Source organism: Dipodomys merriami, unplaced genomic scaffold (genome assembly GCF_024711535.1).
Source record: "Dipodomys merriami isolate MVZ:Mamm:240054 unplaced genomic scaffold, mDipMer1.0.p SCAF_13, whole genome shotgun sequence".
Classification (NCBI taxonomy): domain Eukaryota; kingdom Metazoa; phylum Chordata; class Mammalia; order Rodentia; family Heteromyidae; genus Dipodomys; species Dipodomys merriami.
Genome location: NW_027202604.1, coordinates 39,857,317 through 39,884,059, shown reverse-complemented (window position 1 = coordinate 39,884,059; position 26,743 = coordinate 39,857,317). Strand labels below are relative to the sequence as shown.

General features: G+C 60.0%; 1 protein-coding gene across 2 annotated transcripts in view; it reads right to left on the bottom strand.

The window, feature by feature from the left end:
• LOC138824841 (glutamate receptor-interacting protein 2-like) overlaps positions 1-26,743 on the bottom strand; it is a 65,862-nt gene that overhangs the window by 16,321 nt on the left and 22,798 nt on the right. Inside the window, exons 1-7 of one of the 2 annotated variants that reach the window (XM_070019206.1) lie at positions 9,039-9,076; positions 3,590-3,667; positions 3,334-3,469; positions 2,692-2,837; positions 2,088-2,174; positions 694-769; positions 32-177 (exon numbers count right to left, since the gene is read on the bottom strand). In XM_070019206.1, the coding sequence (XP_069875307.1) occupies positions 32-177; positions 694-769; positions 2,088-2,174; positions 2,692-2,837; positions 3,334-3,469; positions 3,590-3,667; positions 9,039-9,069 (700 nt within the window). In that variant the 5' untranslated portion in view covers positions 9,070-9,076. Of the gene's footprint in view, positions 1-31; positions 178-693; positions 770-2,087; positions 2,175-2,691; positions 2,838-3,333; positions 3,470-3,589; positions 3,668-9,038; positions 9,077-26,743 lie in introns of those variants that run through there. The other variant, XM_070019207.1, reaches the window with a different exon arrangement.

Below are 26,743 nucleotides of genomic sequence, written 5' to 3'. Positions count from 1 at the left end.
GCTCGGCCCTCCCCTCCGGGCGCTGACGTACCCGGGGTGACCACGTCGTACTCCACCTGGAAGAGGGCCTCGTGGCCGCACTGGCGGAGCGCGGCCAGGGCGGCGGCGTGGCTAGCCCCGTGCAGGGGGGTCCCGTCCACACCGAGCAGCCTGTCGCCCGCCTTCAAGGAGCCTTCCCTGTGGGGCAGGGGCCAGGCTCAGGGGACGGAGGACAGAGCTCCTTCAGGACCACCCACCTCACGCCAAGCACAGAGCAGGGGACAGGGTCCAGAGAGGGTGGCGGCCTGGCGGGGCCACACACAGCACTGGGGGGGGGGGTGTGGAGGGCACTCCGGCCCCTCCCTGCTTCCCGGGCCCGGGAGACCGGCCTGGGAACACACTGGCCTCTCCCCCGCGTGTGCCAGCCCAGCCCCAGAACGCCAGCGACAGGTGCCAGCGCTATTTTAGAAGCTTCTAGGAATAGCTCACTCAGGCCCTATCCCAGGGACAGATTTAGGTCTGGGACAAGCCTGGGCCAGGAGGACTGTCCCGTCAGGGGGTCAGGGGTCAGGGGCGGGACTCTGACACATTCCTTCCCCACATCCTGTCCCACAGGCCGGGCCTCACCGGGCTCTGCCCATGGCTGCCCTGGGGAGGGGGGTCCCTCCCGGCCTGGGGCTGCTCGGCCACGGGGGAGGGGGGCGGTCAGCTCACCTGTCTGCGGGGCCGCCTGGCCGCACGTAGGTCAGGACGAGCGGCCGGGATTTGTGCACATCTTCGTGAGCACCTCCTGGCCGGAAGTCAACAGAGGTGGGGCGGTGGGGCGGTGGGATGGTGGGGTGGTGGGGTGGTGGGATGGTGGGGTGGTGGGATGGTGGGGTGGTGGGGTGGTGGGGTGGTGGGGTGGTGGGATGGTGGGATGGTGGGGTGGTGGGATGGTGGGGTGGTGGGGTGGTGGGATGGTGGGGTGGTGGGGTATTGGGATGGTGGGATGGTGGGATGGTGGGGTGGTGGGATGGTGGGGTGGTGGGGTGGTGGGGTGGTGGGGATGGTGGGGCGGTGGGGTGGTGGGGTGGTGGGGTGGTGGGGTGGTGGGATGGTGGGGTGGTGGGGTGGTGGGGATGGTGGGGCGGTGGGGTGGTGGGATGGTGGGATGGTGGGGTGGTGGGATGGTGGGGTGGTGGGGTGGTGGGGTGTTGGGATGGTGGGATGGTGGGATGGTGGGGTGGTGGGATGGTGGGGTGGTGGGATGGTGGGGTGGTGGGGTGGTGGGGTGGTGGGGATGGTGGGGCGGTGGGGTGGTGGGGTGGTGGGGTGGTGGGGTGGTGGGATGGTGGGGTGGTGGGGTGGTGGGGTGGTGGGGATGGTGGGGCGGTGGGGTGGTGGGATGGTGGGATGGTGGGGTGGTGGGATGGTGGGATGGTGGGATGGTGGGGTGGTGGGGTGTTGGGATGGTGGGATGGTGGGGTGGTGGGGTGGTGGGGTGGTGGGGTGGTGGGATGGTGGGATGGTGGGGTGGTGGGGTGGTGGGATGGTGGGTGGGATGGTGGGGTGGTGGGGTGGTGGGATGGTGGGTGGGATGGTGGGGTGGTGGGGTGGGATGGTGGGGTGGTGGGATGGTGGGGTGGTGGGGTGGTGGGGTGGTGGGGTGGTGGGGATGGTGGGGTGGTGGGATGGTGGGGTGGTGGGGCGGTGGGGTGGTGGGATGGTGGGATGGTGGGGTGGTGGGATGGTGGGATGGTGGGGTGGTGGGGTGGTGGGATGGTGGGGCGCATCTACCTGCCGCCCCCGCCCCCGACAGCCCCAGCAGCCTCCCTCAGTAACACCTGTGTGAGGACTTGTCTTTGCCATCCACAGACCGCCCTCCCCCCCCCTCCGTCCTCTCCGCTCCTCCCCGTTGCTCTAGGGGCTCCTTCTCATCTCACTCCATGCAGCCTCAATCGTGACCTGGCACGGGCCTTCAAGGTCAGAAGTGATCAGATCTACGCTGTGCTCATTTGCGTGGGAACCAGGCACCCAGGAAACCAGCCCTCCCCCCCCCCCCAGCCTCCCCTCCCTCCCTCCTGGCCTCCCTCCCGCCCTTGGGCTCCACGGGCATCCCCACTGACCTCTGAGGACGAAGCCGAAGCTGCTGCCCTCCTTGTGGAGGGCGATGTCCGCGGTCTTGGAGACGATCCTCGGGTTGTTCTCGGGCGCTGTGGAGAGACGGAGGCCTCCCTTGAGCCCCTGCCGCCTGTCCAAGCCCGCAGAGGAACCCAAAGCTCATTCCAGGAGGGCGGAGGGACGGGCCCGGGTGGTGGGGCTCAGAGCGCCCCTCTTCCCCAGGGCCCACCTGGTCCTCACTCAGACAGAAGATGGCCCAGGCCGGGCTTGTGGCTTGGGGGGTGAGTGGGGGGGACTTGGGCCCAAGGTCAGTTCCAGAGTCACTCAGAGCTTGACATTAGGCTAACTTTGAACTCGGGGCTCAGGGTAACCCAGCCTATGTCCTCCGAGTAGGGTGTGGGGGCCCCAGGCCGGGGGACGGGCTTCTAACTACACAGACGACAGGAGGCCCAGGGTGGGGGGTCCCCGCCGGTGCCCTCGGCAGGGAAGGGACGCCGGGCACGGCCCACCCCAGCTGGCGAGGTCCCATCACCCAGACCCCAGTGGGGAGGCCGCTGTGTCCCCCCAGGACCGGGCAGTGGAGGCGGTTCCCCGTCCGCGGGCACCCACCGGGCGGGGGCAGCTCATACTCCACCTCCAGCACCACGCGCTCGCCCACGTTCTTGAGCAGGGTGATGATGTCATCGTGGCTCAGCCTGGTCACGTGGATCCCGTTCACCGAGCGGATGTAGTCGCCCACGTTCAGCAGGTCGCTCCTGGAGCGAGCGGCGGAGCACATGTGGTGACCGGGGTGGGGGGGGGGACCCTCACTTTCTAGTGACGGCTCTGGGCACCCGGGGCTAGCCTGGAGCATGGCCCGGCCGTCCTGGCCTGTGGTCTTCCCTCCGGCCATTCCTGCCCGATCCTGAAATCCTCTGCCGGGCTCAGCTGCTCAGAGGCCGCGCTGGGCAGAGCCAGGCTCCCGGCCTCGGGGGCAAAGGGGCCGCGGAAGGCGGCCCCAGAGCTACGCAGCACCACGCCGACTGGGACGGGCGTCCGCGGGCTTCCCCGAGGCGGGGGTCTCTGGGTGCACGGGCGTCTGGGGGGAGGTGCTGTAGGGAGCAGCACAGAGGGTCAAGCCATCTTCAGGAAAGGACAGCCCGGAGGGGGTGGGCGGGGAGACGCTTGGCCTACGGGGGCGGGAGGGGCCGGGCCCTGGAAAGGGCATCCTGAAGACACCACCTAACCGCCCATCTTCCCCGCGCCTCTCACCTGGCTGCCAGCCCCCCGGGCCTCAGGCTGGAGACTCTGGGCTTGCCGTCCTTGTCCGTGCCCCCCGAGATGGTGAGGCCCAGCGTGCTGCCTTCCCTCTTGAGCAGCTCCACCACGGTGACCCCCCGGAACTCCTCTGCGGCAGATGGAGGGCCAGCGGTCAGCCCCGCCTGCCCCGTGCTCACCCGCGACCGCGCGGGTCACGGGACTCCGGCTGCCTGACCGCACAGCCAGAGGGAGGAGGGGGCCTGGGTACCTGGAATGCTCTGCCGCCGGCTGGCCGGGGCCGCGTCCCCTCCCGCGTCCTTGCTTCCTTTGGAGTACGGCCCATCGTCTGCGGGGATAGAGGGGCACGGCCTGAGCCACCTGCTCTCCCCCTGACGCCCCTCTGTGTGGGCGCTTCTGCAGGGTGGCTGGTCCCACCCTTGTCCTCTGCCCCGGCGTCCTCCCTTCCTCTCGGGGCTGAGTCGCTCGGGTTCGGCGCCCGCCGTGTGCCAGAGCTGTGTGACACAGTGGTCTCTTTTCTTTTTGTTTTGGGCTGATCCTGGGGTTTGCACTCACTCGGCTGGGGCTCTACCAACAGAGTTATGCCTCCTACCCAGCTTTTGGCTGTTTAATTGAGATGCAGTCCCATGGATTTTTTTGGCCCAGGCTGCCTTCAAACCTTGATCCTCAGGCCTCAGCCTCCCCAGTAGCTAGGATGACAGGCGTGAGCCCACCGGTGCCCGGCGGTTGGTGGTTGGGCAGCTCCATTGCCGTGAGTGTGACCATTATTAATCAGGGGTGGTATCATTGCACTTCACAGATACAAGGCTGTGGCTCAGAGATGGACCACACGTGGGCTGGGCCAGCTGTGGAGTGGAGGTCTGCCGTCTGGCTTAGAACCAGGCCCATTGCCCCGTCCATCCCAACCCCGAGGCCCACTGGCCGCTAGGACTGCCCCAGCTGGCAGGTGGCAGAGGCCCTGCAGCCGGCCTCGGCCAGGCCTGTCCATGAGGGGTGGGATCGGTTAGGGCTGAGGGTCACCGCTGGGGCTCAGCCACCGTCAGGACGGGCTCTGTCCACAGCAGGCTCCTCCACTGCAAGTGCAGTTATTATTGTGTTTTATTTTTATTTTTACTTTTTTGCTGGACTTGAAACTGGAACGCAGCATCTGGGTGCTGTCCCTGAGCGCTTCCACTTCTTTGGCTTTTTTATTTTTCCTGGTTAATTGGAGATAAGAGTCTCATAGACTTTCTTGCCCTGGGCTGACTTTGAACCTTGATCCTCAGATCTCAGCCTCCTGAGTAGCTAGGATCTCAGGTGTGAGCCACCAATGCCAGCTACGGAGGGTTTTTGTTGGTTTTTTGCTAGCCGATTCCTTGCTCTGAGGGGGTGGCGGGTTCTCTTCATGGTGGGAACTTAGGCAGTGCCCCTGGCTTCTAATCCCCAGTGGCCCCAGACATTGCCAAGTGCTCCCTGGGGAGCACTGCCTGGACTGTGAGCCAGGGGCAGGGCCTGCCTGGGGAAGGGCTCCTTTTGGGCAAGGAAGGGCAGAGTTTGGCCTGGGGAAATGGGCGTGGCTTGGCCTGAGAATGGGCATGGCTCAGCCAGGGGCTTTGAGAATTTCCTGCGTCTTCCCTTTGACCAAGGCCTGCAGCCCCCCAGCTCCCCAGCCGCTCTGCCACAGCCAGTCACTGGCTCCCTTTGCCTGTCCTAAGCTGCTAAACAGCCAAACAAATAGCAGTTGAGCTCAGAATCCTTTCCAGGCCCCCTGGGGTAGGGTCCCCGCAGCGCCACCGTGCACACTTTTTCCAGATCCTGGTTCTGATCAGCTGCCAATTCAGGCAACACCCTATTAAGTATAATGCTCCCATCACAGTTCCTTAATACGCCCTTCCTCCAGATTCAACAAGATGATTCTGAGCCAATAAAATGAGAAAGGCTGCGTGACCGTGTTTCTGAGGGCCACTCGGAAATTAAATGTCTTATACCATGTAAATTAGCTTCTGCCACAGGCAAATCCCTCCCGCCCCAGACCGGCCCGGGATGGGCCCCGGAAGGGGTGCGGGGAAGGGGGGGGCGGGCTTGGGGGCTAACTTCCTGGGAAAGGTCAAGGAACTGAGGACCCCACTGGCCAAATGCAGAGAGCAGATTCCCAAAGAACGGAGTGCAGTGTGACTGGGCAGGCGTGTGGAGGTGGAGCTCTGCTCCCGATAATGAACACAAAGGAACTGTAAACCTAGACCGAGGCCATGGGACCCCCAAGGCTGGCCACTGAGGCTGACAAACGGCTGCTGAAGGACGACACCCCTTCCCTGGGCATCGGACGGTGGCCTCCATCTTTCCACATTCAATCCTCACCTAGTTGCATGGCTGCCTGTGTGACCCGCGTCTGTTCCTCTCTCTGTAAGATGGAGGGGTCTCTCCTCTCGCTGAGGACAGGTGGCTGGAGCTTGGGGGGGGGTCACTTGGCTTGTATGTAATCCCTATGAGCCCTCTCCCACTCTCGGTTTTTGTTCTGGGACCTAGTAATTACATGCTTAGAGATGAAGGCTTTTCAAAAACATCTTTCCCCCCAATTTTCAGCTGGAAACGTGCACAAAAAACAGAGATATTTTTATCCAGTTCTTTTTTTTTTTTTTTTTTTGTCTCCTCCTTCCAGTAATGGGCAATGATACACTCTGCCTTCACCCCGTGCCGAAAGAACTCGCTTCAGAGGGGAATTTGCTTCTGCAGCCATTCCAGACAGCGCCAGGACGCGGGGTTGGAGGGGACAGGACCCACACCACCGCGGCCCAGGCCGGCTGGGCCGGGGAGGGGTCGCTCCCCATCTGAATTCTCTTGAAATTCTCGCTAACTTGTCCCCTCCTCCCGGCTCCTGCAGCAGCCCTGGGAAGCCATGGAGCTTTGACAAAGAGGAAGGAAGTCAGTCCCCTGCCAGGCTGCTTTGCCAAGGCCCCGCCTGAGCCGGGAGCCCAGGAGAAGCGGCGGGGCGTTGGGTGGGACTGAAGAGGGGCCCACGGAGTTCACAGGGGTCCGCAGCCCAACGTGGACAGGCTGCATGGGACCCCTGGCCTGCGGGGAGGGCCGCCCAGGACCGGGTGCTGACCTGCCCTCAGCCCCACTCCGCCCTTCCCGGGCATGGGTGGGCATTGAGATTCCCAGGGGAGCCCGTGCCACCTCCCCTGGGGTGGCAGCTGTCACTGGTCATCAGCAACGGGAGCCAGGACAACCTGGCATTCTGAGAGGTACAGAAGAAGCTGACACAGAGAGGCGAAGTAACAGCCCAGGGTAAGGGGCAGAGGTTGTTCTAAGAACCTAATACTAGACCACTTAATCCTTATGATGGCGCCTGCCATCGGCATCCCCATGCGACAGATGCAGAAACGGAGGCCCAGAGAGGTTAAGGGACTCCCTAGGGACACACAGCTTCCGCCTCAGTCCAAGCAGCACACAGGGCTCTGGGGGCTGAGGAAAATGGAGGCCTGCTCCTGCTCCTCCTCCCCTCCCCCCAGCCGCAGCAGTGGGGCCTGCCTGGCAGCCCGGAGCCCGCACCCCACCAACAGCCCTCTCCTCGCCAGGGCCAGGGCGGCCCACACCTCACAGGAGGGGCACAGGCCGGACAGGCTGCGTGCTGGGTCCGCGCTCTCTCGCCTCTCCCTAAAACAGGCAATTGCCATTTTCCAAGGTGGCGGCCCGCAGCAGGGGGAGGAGAGCAGAAGTCCCCGCGGGACAGAACGGCGTCGCGCCTCATGATCCCACCTCTCCGCGCTCTCCCCTCGCCCGTGCCACTCCAGATGCCTGCTTCCACTTCCACTCTGGACCCTTCTACGTGCCTGCCCCGGGGCCTTTGCACGGGGGGTGACTGTGTGAACGGACTCACCATCCATCAGCACCCCACACCTCTGCACACTCCCTGATCTCATGTTCTATCCGCCTGTGCTTCTAGGACGTCAGAGGGGCGGAGTGGTCCGTCTGCTCCCACCGACGTGAGCACCCAGAACACTGGTGGCACACAGCAAGTGCCCAGCAAATCTTTCTTGGACTCAATTCCCATGACAGATGAGCGGGACGGGGATCCGGTGCTGGAATGGGGTGCCCCAAATCCAAAGAATAGGAAGAGGCAGAGCCTGGATTCGAACCCACACCTCCCTGGTCCTGGGCTCCCTGAGCGCGTGGCCTCTGAGGGATCCCGGGGCGGCCCAGTCATTGGTGAGGTGTTGTGGGTGGAGGAGGGGCGGTGTTGGGCGGACATGCCCAGGTCCTCGCTGCCAGCACGTGATGGCTCAGCGGCCTTGTGGCTGGGGAGTGGGAGGAGGCCCGGCCCGCCAGGGGCGGGAGAGCAGAGGGTGGGGTGGGACTTCCTGCCCACCGTGCAGGTCCCAGCCCCAGCCAACCGGGAGGATCACCGTCCTGTCCCACAATGCCCCTGGCGCAGCAGCGGTGAGTGAGCTCCCGGAGGGGCCTGGCCACATCCAGCCCGGGCAGAAAGACAGCCCGCGGCTGCCTGTCCCCCGAGCCCCAGGCCTCACGGAGGAGCACGTGAGTGGCCCACTTCTCCCGGCCTGTCTTCCTGGTGTGGCGTGGAGGTGGGCAGTGGGCACCTAGGGGAGGACACGGCCCGGCCAATGATGGGTGAGCAACGGGTGTGTGTCTCACGCCGAGCCAATGGCAGCCAGCCCCCCCCCCCCCCCGTAAGTGTAAGCACCGAGCTCTTCCCTCAGGGCTGGCGGCCTTGACCACCCTGCGCTGAGGAGCCGCCTGGAAACGAAGGCCGGCGGAGACGCGAGCCACAGCGGAGACCCCGATTCCTCATGCTGGGTGAGCACCCAGGTCCTGCGGCCCCCAAGCTCTGTGTGTGGACTGAAGTAAAAAGCAGTCTCGGGAACTGATGTCCGCGGAGGCAGGTGTTAGGGAGGGGACTCCGGGGGCTGCAGGGGCACCCAGAGAGGGGTGGGGAAAGGTCCTGGGTGCCGGGCCGGGAGTGTGGAGCGCTCCCTCCATGAGCCCCGGCGGAGGCCCTGCTCCACAGACGCGGCCACCGTGACCCCCGCTGGACTCGGGCTGGACGGACAGGAGAGGGGACGGCGGCAGTCCCTGTCTGTGCTGCGTAACCATGCACGCCGCTCACCCAGCACAGTGCCTCAGTTTCCCCAACGGTAAAATGAGGATTCGGTTCTCCCTCCCCCCACATACACACACAGTGCCATTGTAAGGAGAACGTGAAAAAATACACAGAGAGAACTTAGAAAACAGCCCCTCCCAAAGACGGGCAGGCCGCTCCAGAAGGCTGAGGCTGGGGAGATGGACAGACGGATGAGCAGCCAGATGGACGGATGCACAGGGCGGGGAATCACCCCATAATAACCGCCTCTGCGCTGGCCCGGCCTCAGCTGCCGAGGAGCGCAGCGGCGGCTCCCCACCCCTCCGCTGAATTCCTGGATCTCCAGGCCGGCCTCCTGCCCGGTGTGGGGCCGGGACTGGCCTGTCCATGCCGGAGGGAGGAGCGGTCTGAGCCCGGCACGGCCCAGCCCCGCAAACCCCAAGCCCTGTGGCCCAGGCTACAACCTTCCAGAGGCGGGGGCACAGAGCGTCCGCCTGGCCCGGGTGCCCTGGCCCTTCCTGCTCCTGCTCCCCAGACCCACAGCGATGCCGTGGCCGTCCTGATCCTCAATGCCCCCCACCTCTCTGTCCAGTGGGCACAGCCCCCAGCCTAGCCGTACCTGCTTCTCCAGGGCTGAGCCCGCACAGCATGTGGCCGCTGTCCTGCCGGCTGCCCACCAACTGGAGCCACTCCACGGCCCGCCTGGCTCCCTGGGAGGAGCCAGAGGTGAGCTCCCACCCACTGGCCGGCACCGCCGCCCTGTGCTGCCCAGGGCTCTGCACTTAAAGGAGACACAGCTGGCGCTGGCTGTTGGCTCCACGCGAGGTCCAAGGCCCCAGCCCCGTAGCCTGCGGCTGGACAGGGCTCTCAGAGGGTGGCCGCTCTGCTCAGCCCTCCCCGGGGCGCCTACAGACACACAGCCTACACCCAGGGCTGCTCCTGGCTGCCCTGGGACTCAGACCCATCGCCCTCCCAGGCCTTTGGTTTCAGTCTGGAAATAGTGCTTAAGTCTAAGGTTACTTTGGCACCGGTGGCTCACACCTAGAATCCCAGCTGGGAGGCTGAGAAGGGAGGATGGCAGTTCAAGGCCAGCCCAAACGGAAAAGCCAGCAAGCCTCCGTCTCCACCGAGGGAAGCTGGCCGCAGTGGCGGCAGCTCGTCATGCCAACAAGGACAGGAAGTCTAAAATAGGTGGAATGCGGTCCAGATACACACACCCGAGGGAAATGAGACAGGGAAAAACAGGGCTGGAGGTGTGGTTCCCCAGGAGAGTGGCTGCCTTGTCCTGAGTGAGGCCCTGAGTTCAAATCCCCTATCACTAAACAATCCCAGATCTCAGCAAGGTGGCACGGAATGCAGGGTCCCGGCCAGGCAGGGCCCGGGGACCCGGAGTCTGTGTGTAAAGCATGTGCTCACGGCAGCGCCCCCGCCCCCCCCCCGGTAGTGAGGCTCTGTCCCCTCGCGTCAGGACTGGGGAACATGGCCCCCGTTTGCGGCGTGGACTCTCACCAGTACTTTGGGAAGGCCGGCGTGCCGTGCCAGGAGGGAGTCCGCCCACCCCTGGGCTTGACGGGCGGGCGCAGCTGGTCCCAGGCTCCGGGCACAGATGGCAGGCTGCCCCTGCCTGCCCCAGCCGCCCCCCCGCCCGCCATGGCGGCTCAGGGCCGACCAGGCAGGTGCTCATGGACACCCTGCCATCTGTCCATGAGAGGAGCGCCGGCTGTACTCACATCCCACCCCGCCACCCCAGGGCAATCACCGCCTGGGCGGGTGCCAGGGAGAAGGGCAGAGTGATAGTTGCCACAAGGTGCTGAAAATGGGGGTGTCCGCAAGCGGTGCGCGCGTGCAGGGCACCCAGCCAGATGCGGTGAGGCCGGACGCGGGCACGCTGCCTGTGAGCGAGTCAGGCCCACGTCCTCGTGTCCCGAGGGTCCTCAGAGAGCACGCCTGTGGCTAGGGACCTTCCAGAACGGTGAGGGCCGCCGCGGACCTCAGCTGCCACACCCCGCCTCCCACGCGTGGCCAGCACTCAGAGGAATCTGCGGGTCCAAGTCTCCCCGGGCTGCCCCTCCCTGGCGGCCCCTCCCCGCGGCCTTCTTTCCTTATGTGTCCTGGGGGACTGGGGCTGGGTGCTAGGCATGGAGACCCGACCCACAGGCACGGGTGCAGCCAGCGGCTCTCCGGAGAGCGCTGGCGGGGAGGAGGGCTCCCTGTGGCCATGGGGTGGGGGGCGGTGCTGGCAAAGAAGACTTTGATCTTTGCCAGGGAAGAGGGGGGACCCAGAGCCCTGGCTCATCAGATCAGACAGGAAGGGGGGGGTGCCCAACTGCTCCAGCCTCCACCTGCGACCCCACCAGAGGACCGTGTGTGTGTGTGCGTATGTACATGTGTGTGTGCATGTGCGTGCATGTGCATGTGTGTGTGTGTGTGTCTTCAGCTTCACCTCCACCCTTGCTTATTTAGGTTGTTCAATAGTTATTACAAAGGTGATGTACACAGGGGTTCTGGTGACGAAAGTCATTTCTTTTTGGACCACGTCGCTCCTTTCCTCGCTCTCTCCCAGACACTGCCCTTTCTGCTAGGGAAACATTTGCTCTGCACAGGTGCGTGCGAGCGGCCGCATTTCCGTCTCTCTCACTCGGCCTTTGGAATTTACCTTTGTGGACGCGAAGCCCTGGAAAGGTCATGCCGTGGATTACCGCAAGGCTTCCGCTCAGCCTTTCTCCAGACGCCTCCACCACCAGGCCCTGGGGGACCCGGGCGAGACTGGGAGGAAAACGGGGCTTTGCGCCTGTCCTCCGCCCCCATGGGAACAGGGGTCTAAAAGACGCCATTGCTGAGAAGCACCCACTCTTAATTCTCGGACCCACGGATGAACGAGAGAGCCGGCAGCCCTGTCTCCATTTTGCCTCTGTCTTCGTGTAAACCATCCTCACCGCAGTCACTCTGCAGTCACCTTGGGTTCCGGGAAGGACAGGGCTGATGACAAGGGATGGAAAGGACCCCAGGGAACCGAAGCGCCCCCTCAGGACACAGGGGTGACAAGCAACCTCCTCAGAGCCCCTTCCCCCAAAACACCAAGAATGACTGGGATAATGAGCAAGCAAGCCGAGTTTTCCCCCGGACTCCTAAACAATCTGCACACCGCACACCACGGCCACCGATCCTTTGTCTATTTGAACCTACAGCTCATGTCTGTACCCGGAAGACAGCCGAGGATGAACTCAAGCTCCGACTTGGCCTGGATGTCAGAGCCACAGGATAAATCCTCCCACGCTTCTACCACAGCCATCGGTCATTTGTCATCCAGGGCAGAGGCACCAAACAGGACTGTAGAAGCCTGGGGTCTAAAGCTCTGGTTCACCATGAACCCCACAAAGCACATCTTTACTTGCTTTTATGGAAGTGTGAGCTTGAAATGGCTGTTGGTCCATTTTGTGACAATGCAGGACATACACATCCTTGGGCCCAGGGAGGTGAAGCAACTTGCCTGAGGTCACCCAGCCTGTGATAGTGAAGCCAAGTTTGCATCCCAGACGCCTGGAGCCAGCCTGTGTTCCAGCACTGCCTTGGCCCTCGGCGTTCAAGGGCTCCAAAAGGGAAGTGGGAGCACAGGAGGGGAGCAGCCTCTCGCGAGAGTGCACGTTGGGCCTGTCACCGCGATCTGTGTGGCCCCGGAGTCTCCTCTGCTTCCCACCTGCGTGGGGTGCGCGTGGGAGGAGACCTTGGAAAGGCCCTGTGGATGGGCGGGTCCTGCTGCAGATGGGGTGCCTGGCCCTGCGGTTGGGGTGCCCTGGGCTGCACTGGGACCGCAGCAGCTGGGAGCCAGTCCCACAATACCCTGAGGGAGCCTGAGGCTCAGAGAGACTATGCCAGAGACCCGGACAGCACAGAGCTGGGCCCGGACCCAGGCCTCTAGAGCGGAGCCCATCACCGCCCCAGACAGCTGTGTCCGGCTGAGTGGCAGCCGGAAATGAAGGCTGGCAGGGAGGAGGGCAGAGATGGCGATCTCAGGAAACGCAAGATAAACCCCTCCGTGCTGTGGGCTGTGAGCCACCTTTCTCCCTCCTTCCCCTCCCCCAACCCAAGGGCCAGGCCTAGACCACGGCTCCCTCCCGCTTGGACCTCCTCAGATCTTGTATATCCATGTTGAACATTTCCATATGGTTGGTGTGACCGATCCTCACTGTGCAGATGGGGAAACTGAGGCTCCGTCTGCGATTCCACCAGTCACAGGGGAGGCACAGGCGACTGGTGGTGCTGTTGGTCTAGTTCTCACCCCATGTCTTCCCCATCCCCTGGGAATCACTTCAGGGACAGTGCTACCTGAAGACCCACAGAGCTGCCATTCCAGGACTGGAGGCAGAGCCTCGGCCTCAGCCTCAGGAGGCTGAGGTGGAGGACAGGGACCCACCTTCCCTGGGCACTGTTAAGTCAGTTAACTACTCCTAATGTTCCGCATAGTTCAAAGGCCCTTAGGGCCCAGCGTCCCTTTCAATGTTCATTTCTCCTTTAAAGAAGCTGAGCTGTGAGGGCAGCGATTTGTGCCCTCACTGACAGCAGTTAGACCTTTCCTGCTGCCTCCAGCGGAGGACTGAGGCCCGGCGTCCCCACCGGTGTATGCCCTCACCGCGGCCCGGCCTCCCCGAACCTCCAGAGACCCCCAAGGAGGCTGCGCGGCAACCACAGCTGCTCGCTGCAGAGCGCAGCTCGGGCTCTGGAAGGCACCGTCCCAGCCGCGGCCGTTTCCAACAGCTCAGCTCTGCCCTTTCCACCACCACCCACCGCAGGCCGCCCGGACGACCCTGCCGCCATTGCCACCCCAGCCAGAGCAGGTGCACTTGTGAAAAACCAATCAATCACAGGCCTCAAGCCCCTCCTCTAAAATACACACAATGAGGGCCGGGAGGTGGCTCGGTGGCACAGCACTTGCTAGGCAAGTCCTGAGTTCAGACCCAGTACCAAAAAAGAAAAAACAAAAATAATAGTTAAAAATAATAATAACTTAAAGATATACACCAGGAAGCAGTTTGCTCCTGTGGGGTGTGTGTTGAGAAGCTCAATGATGGAGCACAGACACCCAGATGTGGTTAGCGGGTCCAAGGCCCTACTCCCTCTCTGGTCACTCATTCTCTCTCAGTACCTGCCAGGAACTAAGCATCCAAGAAAGCAAACAGACCCAGCTCACCTGCAACTTCGCATCCAGGAGAAGGGCAGAGAGGAAACCAGGGACCCATACAGAGGCAAATATGAGATTGGAGATGAAGGAGGGCTGTAAGAGACACAAGGACAGTGCTGGAGGCAGCCAGAGCCCCTGGGAGGAGGTGACCTTTGAGCGGCGACAAAGAGGAGGAGGAAAAGGGAAGAGGTTCTAGGCAGATGGGCAGTCAGGGGACAGGCAGGAGTTAGAGCAGCTGAGGTGCAGGTCCACACAGGAGGGCAGGAGGAGTCGGGACAATGCTTCCTATTTCAGCCTGGATCCCACCTCCCACACCCAGGAGCAAGTGCTCCCTTCCATCCGAATGCAAATGCCCGAGGCGGAGGGAGGGCATAGCCATTTACTGAGCACCTAGTCAGCACCTTGTGCTTTTTGTGAAGACTCTTTCAGGAGTCTCAGGAGGTGGGCACTGTAGCCCCTTTTGCAAAAGAGGAAAAACTGCTGCCCAGAGAGAGAAAGGGATGTGTCCCGGGCTGCGTCGGGCGAGCCCTCTGATCCTCTGCACAGGCTCCTCTCTCCATCCTCACCCTTGGTCCCCATTTGCCCTTGGCGCCCAGTCTGTCTCCTCCTCCTCCCCCTGCCTGCCGGCAACCCGTCCTCACCCTCAGCCCCTCCTTCAAGTGTCGCCCTGTACTCTCTCACTTGGCGGGGACTACGTCTCGCAGCCCTGTGTGCATGGCAAGCGCCGCCGTGCGTTGGCTGAGTGACTGAGAAATGATGAAGTTCCTGAATCAGAAGGAAGCCGCTCATCCTGCTGGAGCAGGAGTCCCGCCTGCGGCCGTCTGCTTCCACTTGCTCACCGCTGCAGATGGGGAGCTAGCCCCCCAAGCTGCAAACACACTTGTACCTCAGCAACTGTGAGGAGCCGGCGCCGAGGGGTGTCATGCCACAGCCCTGGTTACGCACCACCCCCAACTCCATGACTTCTGAACCCGAGCAGGAGAAGCCATGGCTCAGACCCTACATGTGGCTTTGGTGAGGACCCGGTACGTGGCTGGATGGGGTGGGTGGCCTTTGATCTATGTCCGGGGCTTCCTCCTGAGGAGCCACCCTCTCCCCGGGACAAACCATCTTCCCTAACCACAGCAGCTTACTGTGCGGGGCAGACCTTCCCCATGCCTCCGCAGTGCCTCATGGCCCATGGGGAAAAGCCACGCTGTGACAGTAGGAGCAGCCAGTCATGGTGACCACCCCAGCTGGGTGACCACCCCAGCTGGCCTCTGTAGGGCCCCCCAGATCTCAGACTGCCCCCACCTCCAGCAGCCTTCACCTGACCCCATGAGGCTGCTCCGAGACCCCCTTTTTAGGGGAGGGAACCGAACGCCCCCCACCACACACAGTCTGGCAGGGCTTTGAGGCTGGGAGGCCTGGTGCAGAGACCTTGCTCAAGGTCACCCCGCAGGGCCCCAGCCGCCAGTGATGCGGCGGGTAGAGCTCTGGCTCCGGGCCCGGTCGCATCCGCCCACCTGCCCACCACATCTGCTCGTGAGTCACCAACACCTCGGCCAAGACTGCCAGATGCGGGGGCTGCAGAGACAAGGTCACTCCAAGGGCAGAGAGTGGTGAATGGTGAATAGGAGGTTCTCAGCCCTAGGAAAGCAGGGCTGGGGCACAGAAGGGAAACGGAGGCTGGGGGGAGTAGGATCTACTCCCACCAGGAGGCCCACCAGGAGTCGGGGTCAGCCCAGGTCCCGGCCTGATGGATGGGTGTTCTTTCTGCCCCACCAGGCTGTCTTCCCAGGCGGGCAGCTGGGCGGCGCAGGCAGCCTTCACCATGATCAGGGCAATTAGGGTGGGCAGATGGTCCTGCAGGCTGGGCATTCAAGCCGACAACTGGGAAGGCACTGACAAGATCAGCCTAGGTTCTGGTGAGTGGATGCACAGGCTCACTCCCAGTGTGTCAGAAGTTCACCCAGTGTGTTCGGAAGAGCAGGGGGCTTGGGCTGCTCTGCCCGCTTTGCCGGCTCGGACTTCAGTTCCAACTGCTCTGATAAAGGACCACGGGCAGCCATGGTGGCTGGGTGTGGAGGGGCTGAGGGGGCCACTCTGCCTGGAGCAGAGGCTCCTGGGGGGCCCATTGCCGTCACTGTCAGGCTATGCCAGAGGATGAGGGGGGAGGGAGGGGAGGGAGGGCTGGGGGAGGCAGGCCAGGAGCACATGCTGAGCACGCACAGCAGAGTGCAAGTCCCTGTGAGCAAGGGATGCTGGGTAAACTGACCAGTGAGGACCGTCCGTCCTCCCCACCACCAGGGAGGGGACTTGCTAGGGCTCCATCACTTCCTTCTAGGGGTGTGGCTTTGAAAAGTTACTTCCTCCTCTCCAGTCTCAGTTTCCCCAGTCAGCCATTTGATTCACAATTCCGAAGCCCAGTAAGAGGACAGGAGATGGCATGTGGAGTGCCTTACATTGCACCTGGCATGTGGTCGGTGCCCAAGAATTGCTCAGGAGAACAAAGAAGCAAACCAGAGCAGTGCCTCAGGATCCAGGACCGGATGTTGCCCAGTGTAGCTCGGCGATCCCGGGCACTTTGGTGAGGGAAGCGCCCCCGGCCTCAAGCCCGCCCTGGGAAGGCTGGGCAGACTCCTCCCTCTGCAGTCCTGGTGCCCAGAGCAGGGAGGCAGAGGGAGACCCAGGAGCGGGCGCTGAACGCCCTGGAGGGAGAAAAGCAGAGCTCAGCTCCTGCTGCTGCTGCTGCCCCCAGGGTGCGAGATGCCTGGAGCTGGAATTGGGTGGGGGGTTCAGGGGAAGCCTCCCTCCAGAGGACCGGGAGGGACACAGTGACTCAGGAAGACGGGTGGCGAGGAGAGGCACAGCCGGACATGGCTCCGGATGGGGTGGAGAGGTTTGATTTTTGTCTGTCTTATTCCATGTTGTACCCCATGACCTAGAACAGTGCCCGGCACAATAAACATTTAATAACTCATTTATGAATGAGAGGACGGCACGGTGGGTTCTGCCTGGACTCCTTCGGCTGGCTGTGTCCTGTGGTCCCTCACTTTCGCCTGGACCCCACCTCAGCGCCCTCCCCGCGGCCTACTTGGTGATCTATAGACCGAAATCTACTTCCACACTCAAAGCCATCCTCCACCAGAACCTTCTGTCTCCCAAACCAACCCTCCTCTCTCCCCCTCCTCCACTGACTCCCCCCCCACCGTGTCCCCCCTCCCCAGGTCCTCCCAGTCCTCCAGGGAACATCTGGCCAGCCTCAGACACCTGCACAAACAGGGCCCTTCTCTACCTGACAAACGTCCGTTTATCCTTTAGATTCTGAGAGCCTGCATTCACAAGCAAAACGTACCTGGAGCCAGGGGCTGGTGGCTCCCACCGGTAATGTTAGCTACCAGAGAGGGGCAAGGCCAGCCTGGGCACGTAAGTCCCTGAGACTCCTCAGCAAAGAAAGGGGCGCCGCGGAGCACCTGTTTGGTTGCCCACCGGGAAGCTCCAAGGCACAGAACCCAACATTCAGCATCTGCCAGGGGAGCTCCAATTTAGAGCAGCCCCAGGACGCGTCCCCCTGTTCCCCAAGCGGGGATTGTCCCATGGCTCCCCAGGGAGGAGCTGGCATCTCTTCTGGTGTGTCCCAACACAGGAACCCCTGGACAGCCCCAGGAGAAGCCCTGTTTTTGACCCCCTGTCCCACCGGTGGCCACTCAAGCCCTAAAGAAGGGGCTACCGGGGATGGCTGGGGCATCAGACTCCAGCCATCTAGCTAGCGGAGGGGGGCCTGGGGCGCTCTGCTGCCCCACAGAGCCCCCCTCCTTGCCCTCCCCTTTCTGTAGAGCCCTCAGAGGCTAGAACATGCTCAGAGCGGTAGGAGAGCCAGCTGGACAGAGCTCCCACACAGCCGCTGTGTGCCTTGAGCAAGCGCTTTACTCTTTCTGTGCCTCAGTTTCCCTCTGCATAGTCTGGACAGCAATGGGCACAGTGTTGGCGGGCACAGTGAAGAACAAAAGAGCACATGCACTCCCTGGTACTCAGTGGCACTGAATTAATGTCTGCTGCAGTCCGACCGTGTGTTGCACATGGAGAGGTAAAGTCTGGGAGGGGGAGGGTAAGGCCCAGCTCCTCCCCTCCCCACCCCCACTCCAACCCTGCCCGCACTGGGCCCCTTCCTCTGTCCTTCTGAGCAGTGGGGTGTTTGCCCAGGGATGGGACCATCCAAGGAGACACAGCAGCCCTGTCCTGGGTGAGCTTGTCACCCCAAAGTTCCCCACCCAGCGCCTCCACACCTGGGACCCGCTCGCCTGCCCCTGGGGGTAAGCAGCAGGGAGAAAGAGACATGCCCCAAGACAGTGGGACCCTAGAAGAGCCAGGGGAGGAGGGGAGGTGGGGGAGGGACCTGCACGGGGACAAGGCCCTGGAGGAGGACGATGGGAAGAGAGGGAAGAGCAGAGCTGGGGCACACAGCAGGCAGGGAGACAGGGAGACCTAGAGGAGGACCGGACAAAGAGAGAGCTGGGTGGAGATGGAGAGGAGACGGCAGAGTGTCAGCCTCAGACAAGAGATGGAAAGAGAGAGAAGGGTGCAGAGGGGAGGGATGGGGAGAGGAGCAAGGGGTGGGTGGGGCAGAGGGAGACTGGACCGGCACAGGTAGACTTGGGGGAAGAGACCCAGATCCCTGCAAACGCAGCAGGGAAAGCCCCGGCCGTCTCCTCCGCGCAGCGCCCCGCGCCCACCCGGTCCACCCGCGTCCTCGCCCCGCAGGTACCTTTGGGCCGCCGCCTCACCACTCCCAGCCGCCACTTGAGTGACACGGCCAGCATCGCACCCTGGGGCACCAGGACGCGCAGCCCAACCGCAGCCTGGAGTCCCGCTCGCTCTCCACCGCGCAGAGCTGCCTGGCTGGCAGAGGCCGGGCGCTCCCTGCCTCCTCCTCCCTCCCTCCCAGAGTTGCTAAAATAGATAATCCTCCCCAGAGCCCGCGTGTGGTGGCACGGAAGCAGCAAGCCGTCACCAGCACTGGCAAAGCTCAGCCCCAGCACCCTGGAGTGACAAGCTTTCACTGGGCATCCCCTACCCTGCAAGCTCCTTTCCCACAAAGAACTCCCGTCAGTCCACCTCCCAAAGCCTGCCAGGTGACCCCTGGCTCTTGGCACTAGCCAGCAGGCCCGGCCAACCTGGAATGGGCTCCATGGGAACTTCTCATCCCTCAGAGTCGCCTGCCCATCTGCCTGCGGATCCTACCTTATCTAATGACCAGGCAGACTAGGACCCCTTGTCCCACACTTTGCATGCTATGGGATTTCCTGACATGTAGCATTGATTAGTCAGTCATCTTTGTTACTGTAACCCCAGACAGTGGATCTGATAACCAAGACGGCTACAAAGCTGCGGACAGGCACGCCATGTACACAGAGTGGATCTGTTGGATCTCAGCTCTGAGAAGAATGGAACCAAGCATTATGAGATCACACGATGCCACGCCGAGTGCACTACAGAACTTACAAATTATTTCCACAATAAACAGATAACGCAAGTATGAATGTTTTCAAAATGCTGGTCCTGGGTTTTGACCTCAGGGCCAGAGTGCTGATCCTGAACATTTTTTTTTGCTCACGGCTAGTGCTGTATCAGTTGAGCCACAACTTCTGGCTCTTTTTTTGGGGGTGGGGGGACAGCCCAGATTGGCTTCAAACCTTGATTCTCAGATCTCAGCCTTCTGAGTAGCTAGGATTGCAGGCGTGAGCCACTGGCACCCCTGAAATTTTTTTCTTTTTCTCTTTCCTTCTTTCTTTCTTTTTTTGTTTTTTTTGGCCCAACACTGGGACTCAAATTCATTATCTTGCTTTTGCTCATTGGCTGGTGCTCCATGACCTGAGCTATGCCTCCAACTCCCCCGAAAACATCAATACATGATATTTCTTTCCATTTAATAATTTCAGACCACAGCTGACCACAGAGGGGAAAATCTCTGGAGTGACAAACCACAGACGAGAAGGCGCTGCTGTACTGCAGCTCATACTAAGTTGAGATTGTCTGACTGCCCCCAAGACTTGTTGGAACAAAGTCAGAGGCCCTAGTCCCATGTCCTCAAGCAGATAGCACAGGGCTGGCTATCTAGTGGGGTTGGCAAAGTAGAAGGATGACACGGAAGACCCAGCTCTATTCCTTACCTCCACAAACGCTCTTGCTTGTAACATTTAGATACTGGGTGGGATCTGCAGGGCTGTATGTAAGATCCAGCTTCGCAGTGAGAACCCATTAATCATCACACACACACACACACACACACACACACACACCCCTGAGGCAGAGGGGCAGCCACCTTCGCGCGCACACGCACACACACACACACACACACACACACACACACACACACACACACCCCTGAGGCAGAGGGGCAGCCACCTTCTCTGCTAGCAGAGCAGGCCTGTGGCCTGAGACCCTTGCACACACACACACACACACACACACACACACACACACACACACACACACCCCTGAGGCAGAGGGGCAGCCACCTTCTCTGCTAGCAGAGCAGGCCTGTGGCCTGAGACCCTTGCACACACACACACACACACACACACACACACACACACACACACACACACCCCCCTGAGGCAGAGGGGCAGCCACCTTCTCTGCTAGCAGAGCAGGCCTGTGGCCTGAGACCCTTGCACACACACACACACACACACACACACACACACACACACACACACACACACACACACACACACACACCCCTGAGGCAGAGGGGCAGCCACCTTCTCTGCTAGCAGAGCAGGCCTGTGGCCTGAGACCCTTGCTCCTTCCAGCCTCTCCCCAAACCGCTAAGCCCTGGGCCCGATCTGAGCACTGAACACATGCTCGCCGGGGAAGACCAGGCCCGCAGCCCCGGGGAGTCACAGACAGCTGCCCCAGAAATGAGACTTTAGCAGCAGGGGGCTTCTCGGGGGAAATGCACCCAGGGGTCCCCCGCATGCAGCCCTCCTGCCAGCCCTCACACAGTGCTCTGCAAGGTGTGGGATTCCCACTACCGTGGGGCGCAGAGCAACGGGGGGGGGAACACCCCCATCTTCCCAGGGGACTTCCGGCCCGTCCGGCCCAGGCAGTGCTTCGCTTTGGCTCTCGAGCCTCCTGAGGCTATGATTCCCCCACCCCACCCCCGCCACGCAATAAGAGAGCAGGTCCCGGGCAAGTGGATTCCTGTCATAGGTCCTTGGAAATCTGTCTGCCACGTGCGGCAGACTCTGGGGTTCAGGGAGACCCCCCAGTGACTTCTATGGGAATCCAGCCACGGCCTCCACGCTGCGAGCCCCTCCATCCTCACTCCTCCAGGGCATGCTGTCCTTTCCTCTGCGATACGTGGCTGGCAGAGCCTTGCCACCTGGCTGGAGTTGGGCACTGGCTCCAGACTGCCCGTCTCACTCTGGACGTGTGGGGACAGGCAGCGGCTCTGCGGTCCCCGCCCCGGCCACCCCCAGAGGAGCAGAGGCTCTGGGCTCCCGCTGGCTTTGACTGGCTTAGCCTCGAGAGGACAGATCACGGAACACAGGTCTTAGGGGATGGGCAGGCCTGAGTTCAAATCTCAGTTTGGCTAGTCTCAGCCTCAGTTTCCTCGTCTGCCCGAGGGGCTGGCAGTTCCTTCCTGCGTGTGACGTGGCCAGAGCAGGATGAGTGGTGTGTGGTGCACTTGGTTGAGTCTGGCACGCAGTAGGTGCTCAGGACAGCGGGTCTGTAGGTCTGTGGGTATGTGGTCCCAGGGAGGCCGCCGTGGGGGATATGGCAGGGGCTCAGGGTGCAGAGTTCAGCACTGTAGTGCGCATGTGTGATCCACCTTTGTCTTAACATCATCTTAACATGCCACCTTTCAACCAGGCGCAGATTTTCTCTCTCCTGAGTAGCTGGCTTACAGGTGTGAACCACCGGCGCCCAGCATTTACCATTTTGATTAAGCACATCCTCTTTGACCTTGATTTGGGGGAGCACCCTTTGCTTTTTGGGGATGCAGGCTGTATTTTCACAAAATGAAGGGCAGATGACACCATTTTAACACGGCTCATTACAGTGCAGGACCGACCGACCAACCGACGGGCAGATTCTTGACATCACCTGAGCAACATAGGCACACTCTGTACTTTAGAGTATTTGTTCTGAGCCAAGTGCCTATCATCCTAGCTACTCAAGAGGCTCAGATCTAAGGATGGCGGTTCAAGCTTAGCCCAGGTAGGAAAGTCCATGAGACTCTTAATCTCTAATTAACCACCAAAAAAAGAGAAGCCATTCATGGAGCTTTGGCTCAAATGGTAGAGCACCAGACGAAAGCAAAAAGCTCAGGGATGACTTCCAGGTCCTGAGCTCAAGCCCCAGGACTGGCACCAAATACATACATAAATTTGTTCTGAAATTGTAGATCATGCTTGGTCAAAATCTTGTGCAATCTACCCATGAGTAAGGCGAGCGAGCTTCCTGCACCTGGCAGGCAGGTAACGGCTGCTCCTGCGGTGGCCATTCATGAAGCCCACTCCGTATGCGTGAATGGGAATGGCAGGTAGGGGCTGGAACACCAGGACGCTGCTGCTTTCCACAATGACCTCACCAGTGACGACCCCACCGCATCCTCCTGCCGTCCCCAGTGGTCCTCGGGCATCCTCACTTTACAAATGAGAGGTGCGGGATTCCACCAGGGCCACACAGCTCAAATGCGGCAGAGCAAAGTCTCTCAGACACGGCCAGACCTGACCCAAGGGAGCAAGCCCTGTGGATGCCCTCCTGTGCCGGGTGCTCTGCCAGCTCAGCCCGGAGCACAGCCTGCCTTGTTCACGGTGACCGCTGACTAAGGGCAGAGCTGGGACCACATATTCCTGCGTCCCTTTTTAATTATTTAAAAATATTCTTCATTGTTATTATGAAGGTGATGTACACAGGGGTCTGTCTTTTCTTTTCCTCCCTCCCTCCCTCCCTTCCTTTCTTCCTTCCCTCCTCTCTCCCTTCTTCCCTCCCTCCGTCCCTCCCTCTCTTCTCTTTCTCTCTCTCTCTCTCTTTCTTTCTTTTTGTTGGTTGTGGGGCTTAAATTCCAGGCCTGGCTGCTGTCCCTGAGCTCTTCAGCTCAAGGTGAGTGCTCTACCTCTTGAACCACAGCACCACTTCCAGTTTTCTGGTGGTTGAGTCTCATGGGCTTTCTTGCCTTGGGTGGCTTTGAACCTTGATCCTCAGATCTTAGCCTTCTGAGCAGCTAGGATTACAGGCGTGAGCCGCCAGTGCCTGGCCTGGGTTATAATCTCTTAAGTCAGGTAATGAGTACATTTCTTTCTGGGCAATGCTGCCCCTTCCTTCGCTCTCTTCCAGTTTTTCCCTCCTGTCCCTACCCACAAGTTGCACAGTTCATTTTCCACACAGTGTCTGCTGAGTACCACTGCTGCCTTTGTTCACCCTTTGTCCCTCCATTTTCTTTTTTCTTTTCAGGTTTTCAAACCAATACATTCCCTGTTTTGCTTAACTTAGTTCAAGTTGGGTTTTCCCTTGCCTTCTCTTCCCTTTCCTTTCTTTCCCTTCCTTCCCTTCCCTTCCTTCCTTCCTTCCTCCCTCCCTCCCTCCCTTCTTTCCTCCCTCCCTCCCTCCCTTCTTTCCTTTTTCTTTTTTGTGTGGTACAAGGCTTTGAAATCAGGATCTGAGTGTGGTCCTTTAGCTTTTTCATTCGAGGCTAGCACTCTACTGCTTGAGCCACAGGGAGCTCTACTTCTGGCTTTTTGTGGCTAACTGGAGATAAGAGTCTTGATCCTTAGATCTCAGCTTCCTGAGTAGACAAAATGACAGGTGTGTGCCACCAGTTCCTGGCTTCAGGTTGCTTTCTTTGGTACAAATCTAGCATTGTCCTTGTCCCACAGTCCCAGATTTCAGTGCACAGCAGGGACCTCAGCAAAGACAAAATGAATGAATGCATGAATGAATGAATGAATGAAAGGTGGGTGAATGAATGAAAAGCAGCACTCCGAGTAACATATTCTCCAAAGGCTGCCTTCGACAACCCCTTCCTTCTCCACCTGAGTAGGAGGAGGCCAGAGCCCGCAATGATTTGCTGCTAGCGCAGAAGCCCTGACTCTGCAGTGGCAGCAGCAGATCCTGCAGAAGCAGAGTCAGCACAGGAGGAGGACTTGGGGCTCTGCTTTCCAGCTATCGCAGGCCCGCTGGTCCCCCACGCCAGGCCCCCAGGCTCCATAGGTTTATGCAGCCTTCTTTCTGCAGAGAAGGCAGCCCCAGTGAGCGTAGGAGGGAGCAGGGAATCTCTCAAGGGAGATGAGGCCCTGAGATACTGCAGGCTGACCGGCTGTGCTAAAGCAGGGGCAGATAAGCCCGGTCTTGCTGGAGTTCAGGGCCTAGCCAGCTGTGTGGTTTCAAGAAAGTATTTGCTGTTCTCTGGCTGCTATGGCTGTACACTGAGATCACTAAGCAGCATTTATATGCCGATCACATTCTTACTCCTGTGTCCTGAGGCCTAGAGGTGCTCTTCCTGCTGTCTGAGATCACACAATCAAATAAGGATTCAAACACAGGGCCATGTGATTCCCCTTAAAAATGAGCCACAAGTGGAGCATGGTGGATCAAGCCTGCAATCCTACGTACTTGGAGGTAGAGATCAGAGGATCATGGTTCGAGGCCAGCCCAGGCATAAAAGTTCTGAAGACTCCATCTCAACCAATGACTGTGCCGTTGGTCTATGCCTGTCATCCCAGCCACAAATAAAAGACTCACCAGCCCAGTGCCAATGGCTCCCACCAGTAATTCTAGCTCTCAGGAGGCTGACATCTGAGGATCATGGTTCAAAGCCAGACTGGGCAGCAAAGTCCGTGAGACTCATCTCCAATTACCTTCAGAAAACTGAAGTGGAGCTGGGGCTCAAAGTAGCAGGGTGCTAGCCTTTAACCAAAGGGCTCAGGTACAGCACCCAGGCACTGAGTTCAAGCCCTACAACCAACCCAAAATAAAGGCTCACAGTCAGGCTAACCAGGGCATAAAACGAGATCCTATCCAAAAACAGTCAGTACAAAGAGGGGCTGGAATGATAGAATACCTGTTTAGCAAGTACAAGGCCCTTAGTTTGAGGCCCAGAAACACACACACACACACACACACACACACACACACACACACACACACACACACACACACACACACACACACACACACACACACACACGAAAGAGCTGTACAGAGCTACAAGATGGGTTGAAACAAGGAAAACAATCTCAAGAGGTCCAGGGAAGCCTCCATGATTCTCTTTCTTCCATTCCTGTCTTAGCCTCATGCAGCCTCCAGGGGCTCTGGGTTGCTGCTACCCCCACCTGCTTCCTGAAACAAATTAGCATCTCATTAAAGATCCTTTTCCTTTAATCTTCCTGGCCTTTGCTTCCCACTACGGGCCCAATATGACATTTCTGCTGCCCGGTGCTACTGATCTAAATGAGACCCAGGCTTTCAAGGCTGTCTCTGAAGATCAGGACTGGGGACTGCAGGGGGAGGGGGGAGGGAGAGGGGGGCACTGTTATATTTCCTGTTAGGTGGAGGTACAGCACAGGCTATTTACTCATATTAAGCACCTTCTGTGTGTCAGCCCAGAGATACAGCTATGAACAAAAGCAAGGCCTTGTGGGTCTTGATTTTCTATGGAGGAGAGAGGATAAATGATTTGCAATATGTGTGTGATGCTGGGTTTGAGGCAAGGCTCAGGTGGTAGAGTGCTAGTCAATAAGTGAAAGCAAGTGTCAGCAAGTTCAAGTCCTGGTCTTAAAGGGGGGGGGAGGGATCACAAATTAGGAGGTGAAAAACGGGAGGAATAATAACACAAGCTAACAGATAACCGGAGCACAGCTGATGTTGTCTTCCCAGAACCCATATACTCAAGAACATTCCATCTCCCCAAATCCAGACCTGGGCCTCTTTCTTTAGTCTCAGAAATGAAGGAAGTGCTAAAAGTCTGAGAGAAGAAGGTTGGAAGGATGTAGAAACCTGTCCTGAGGCTCCCACTGGCCAAATCTAGGACAACTTGAACATCAAAAAGAATGACTGTAACATTGTAATATTCCATGTGTGCATAATGACTTTCAAAAGAAGAAGGAGAAAAACCCTTACCAGTCCCTTTGGAGGTAGTTAAGGTATGGACTCATTTTTCTGTAAACCAACAATTGAAGGCAAAGAATGAAGCACCAACCCACCTGCCTTTGTGTTCTAGGCTGGCAGTATTTTAGGAGAACCGAGTAAGGGAAAGTCATTGTTGATAGAACCACAGAAAATAAGTACAAAAGAAATGATGAAAGAAGGGAACCATGCTGTACAGTCCTAAGGAAAGAAGAGATGGCTCGTGACTCTGAGAAGGAGAGCAGGTAGCTCTCAAGCCCCTGAGTGGGGCTGGGCATCACCCAAAGTGATTGACTTGACCTTCTGGGCCTCCTGAGGGGTGGAGGAGGAAGCCCACAGCGCTCTGTCAGCAGGCCTGCCTGAACCACTGGACTAAAGCAAACCTAGCCTCAGACCCAAAGACCAGGTGACGGATGGGGCGGGGCAAAACGGGCGTATGACAAAATACCATGAAAACATCCCATTGGGCAGACCACCCCGCTCCCCAGCCAAGAAGGGGGCGCAAAAGAGGGCGAAGGGATTGTTATGGATGAAGAGACTTCAGAGATGGATCAATCAATGCGGTACCAGCATCTTAGCAAGATCCTAGCTTGAATCGACTGCACGTGAAAACCTCTTCGAAAGGACCCCCGAGAGAGGATGCCAAGAGCGCCCGGGGGCTGCTGGGACTGTTACCGAGAGAGGAGATGCTGCCGGGGCTGCCGGGGCTGCGAGGGGCTGTCATCGCGCCTCTGGCCTGCGCGGTGCTGAGGGGTGGAGCCTATAAAAGGCGGTGCCCAGAACACGGAAGTGAGGTCACGGGGGCGTGCCCTGGATGCTAACAGGCCCCGCCCCTTCCGCTCTGTCCCTCCGCTTCCCGCCAGAAGCCAGCGGCCTGGGCCTGGCCGTGGCCGCCATGTTGCTCGGCGTGGCCACAGGCCCCAGACCGCCCCGGCTAGCCGGCCGTGGGCCGAGAGCTCCGAACCGTGAGTGACCAGGAGCCTTTTATTTATCTCTGTGCGGCGTGGGAGCTTGGGGGAGCCCCTCCC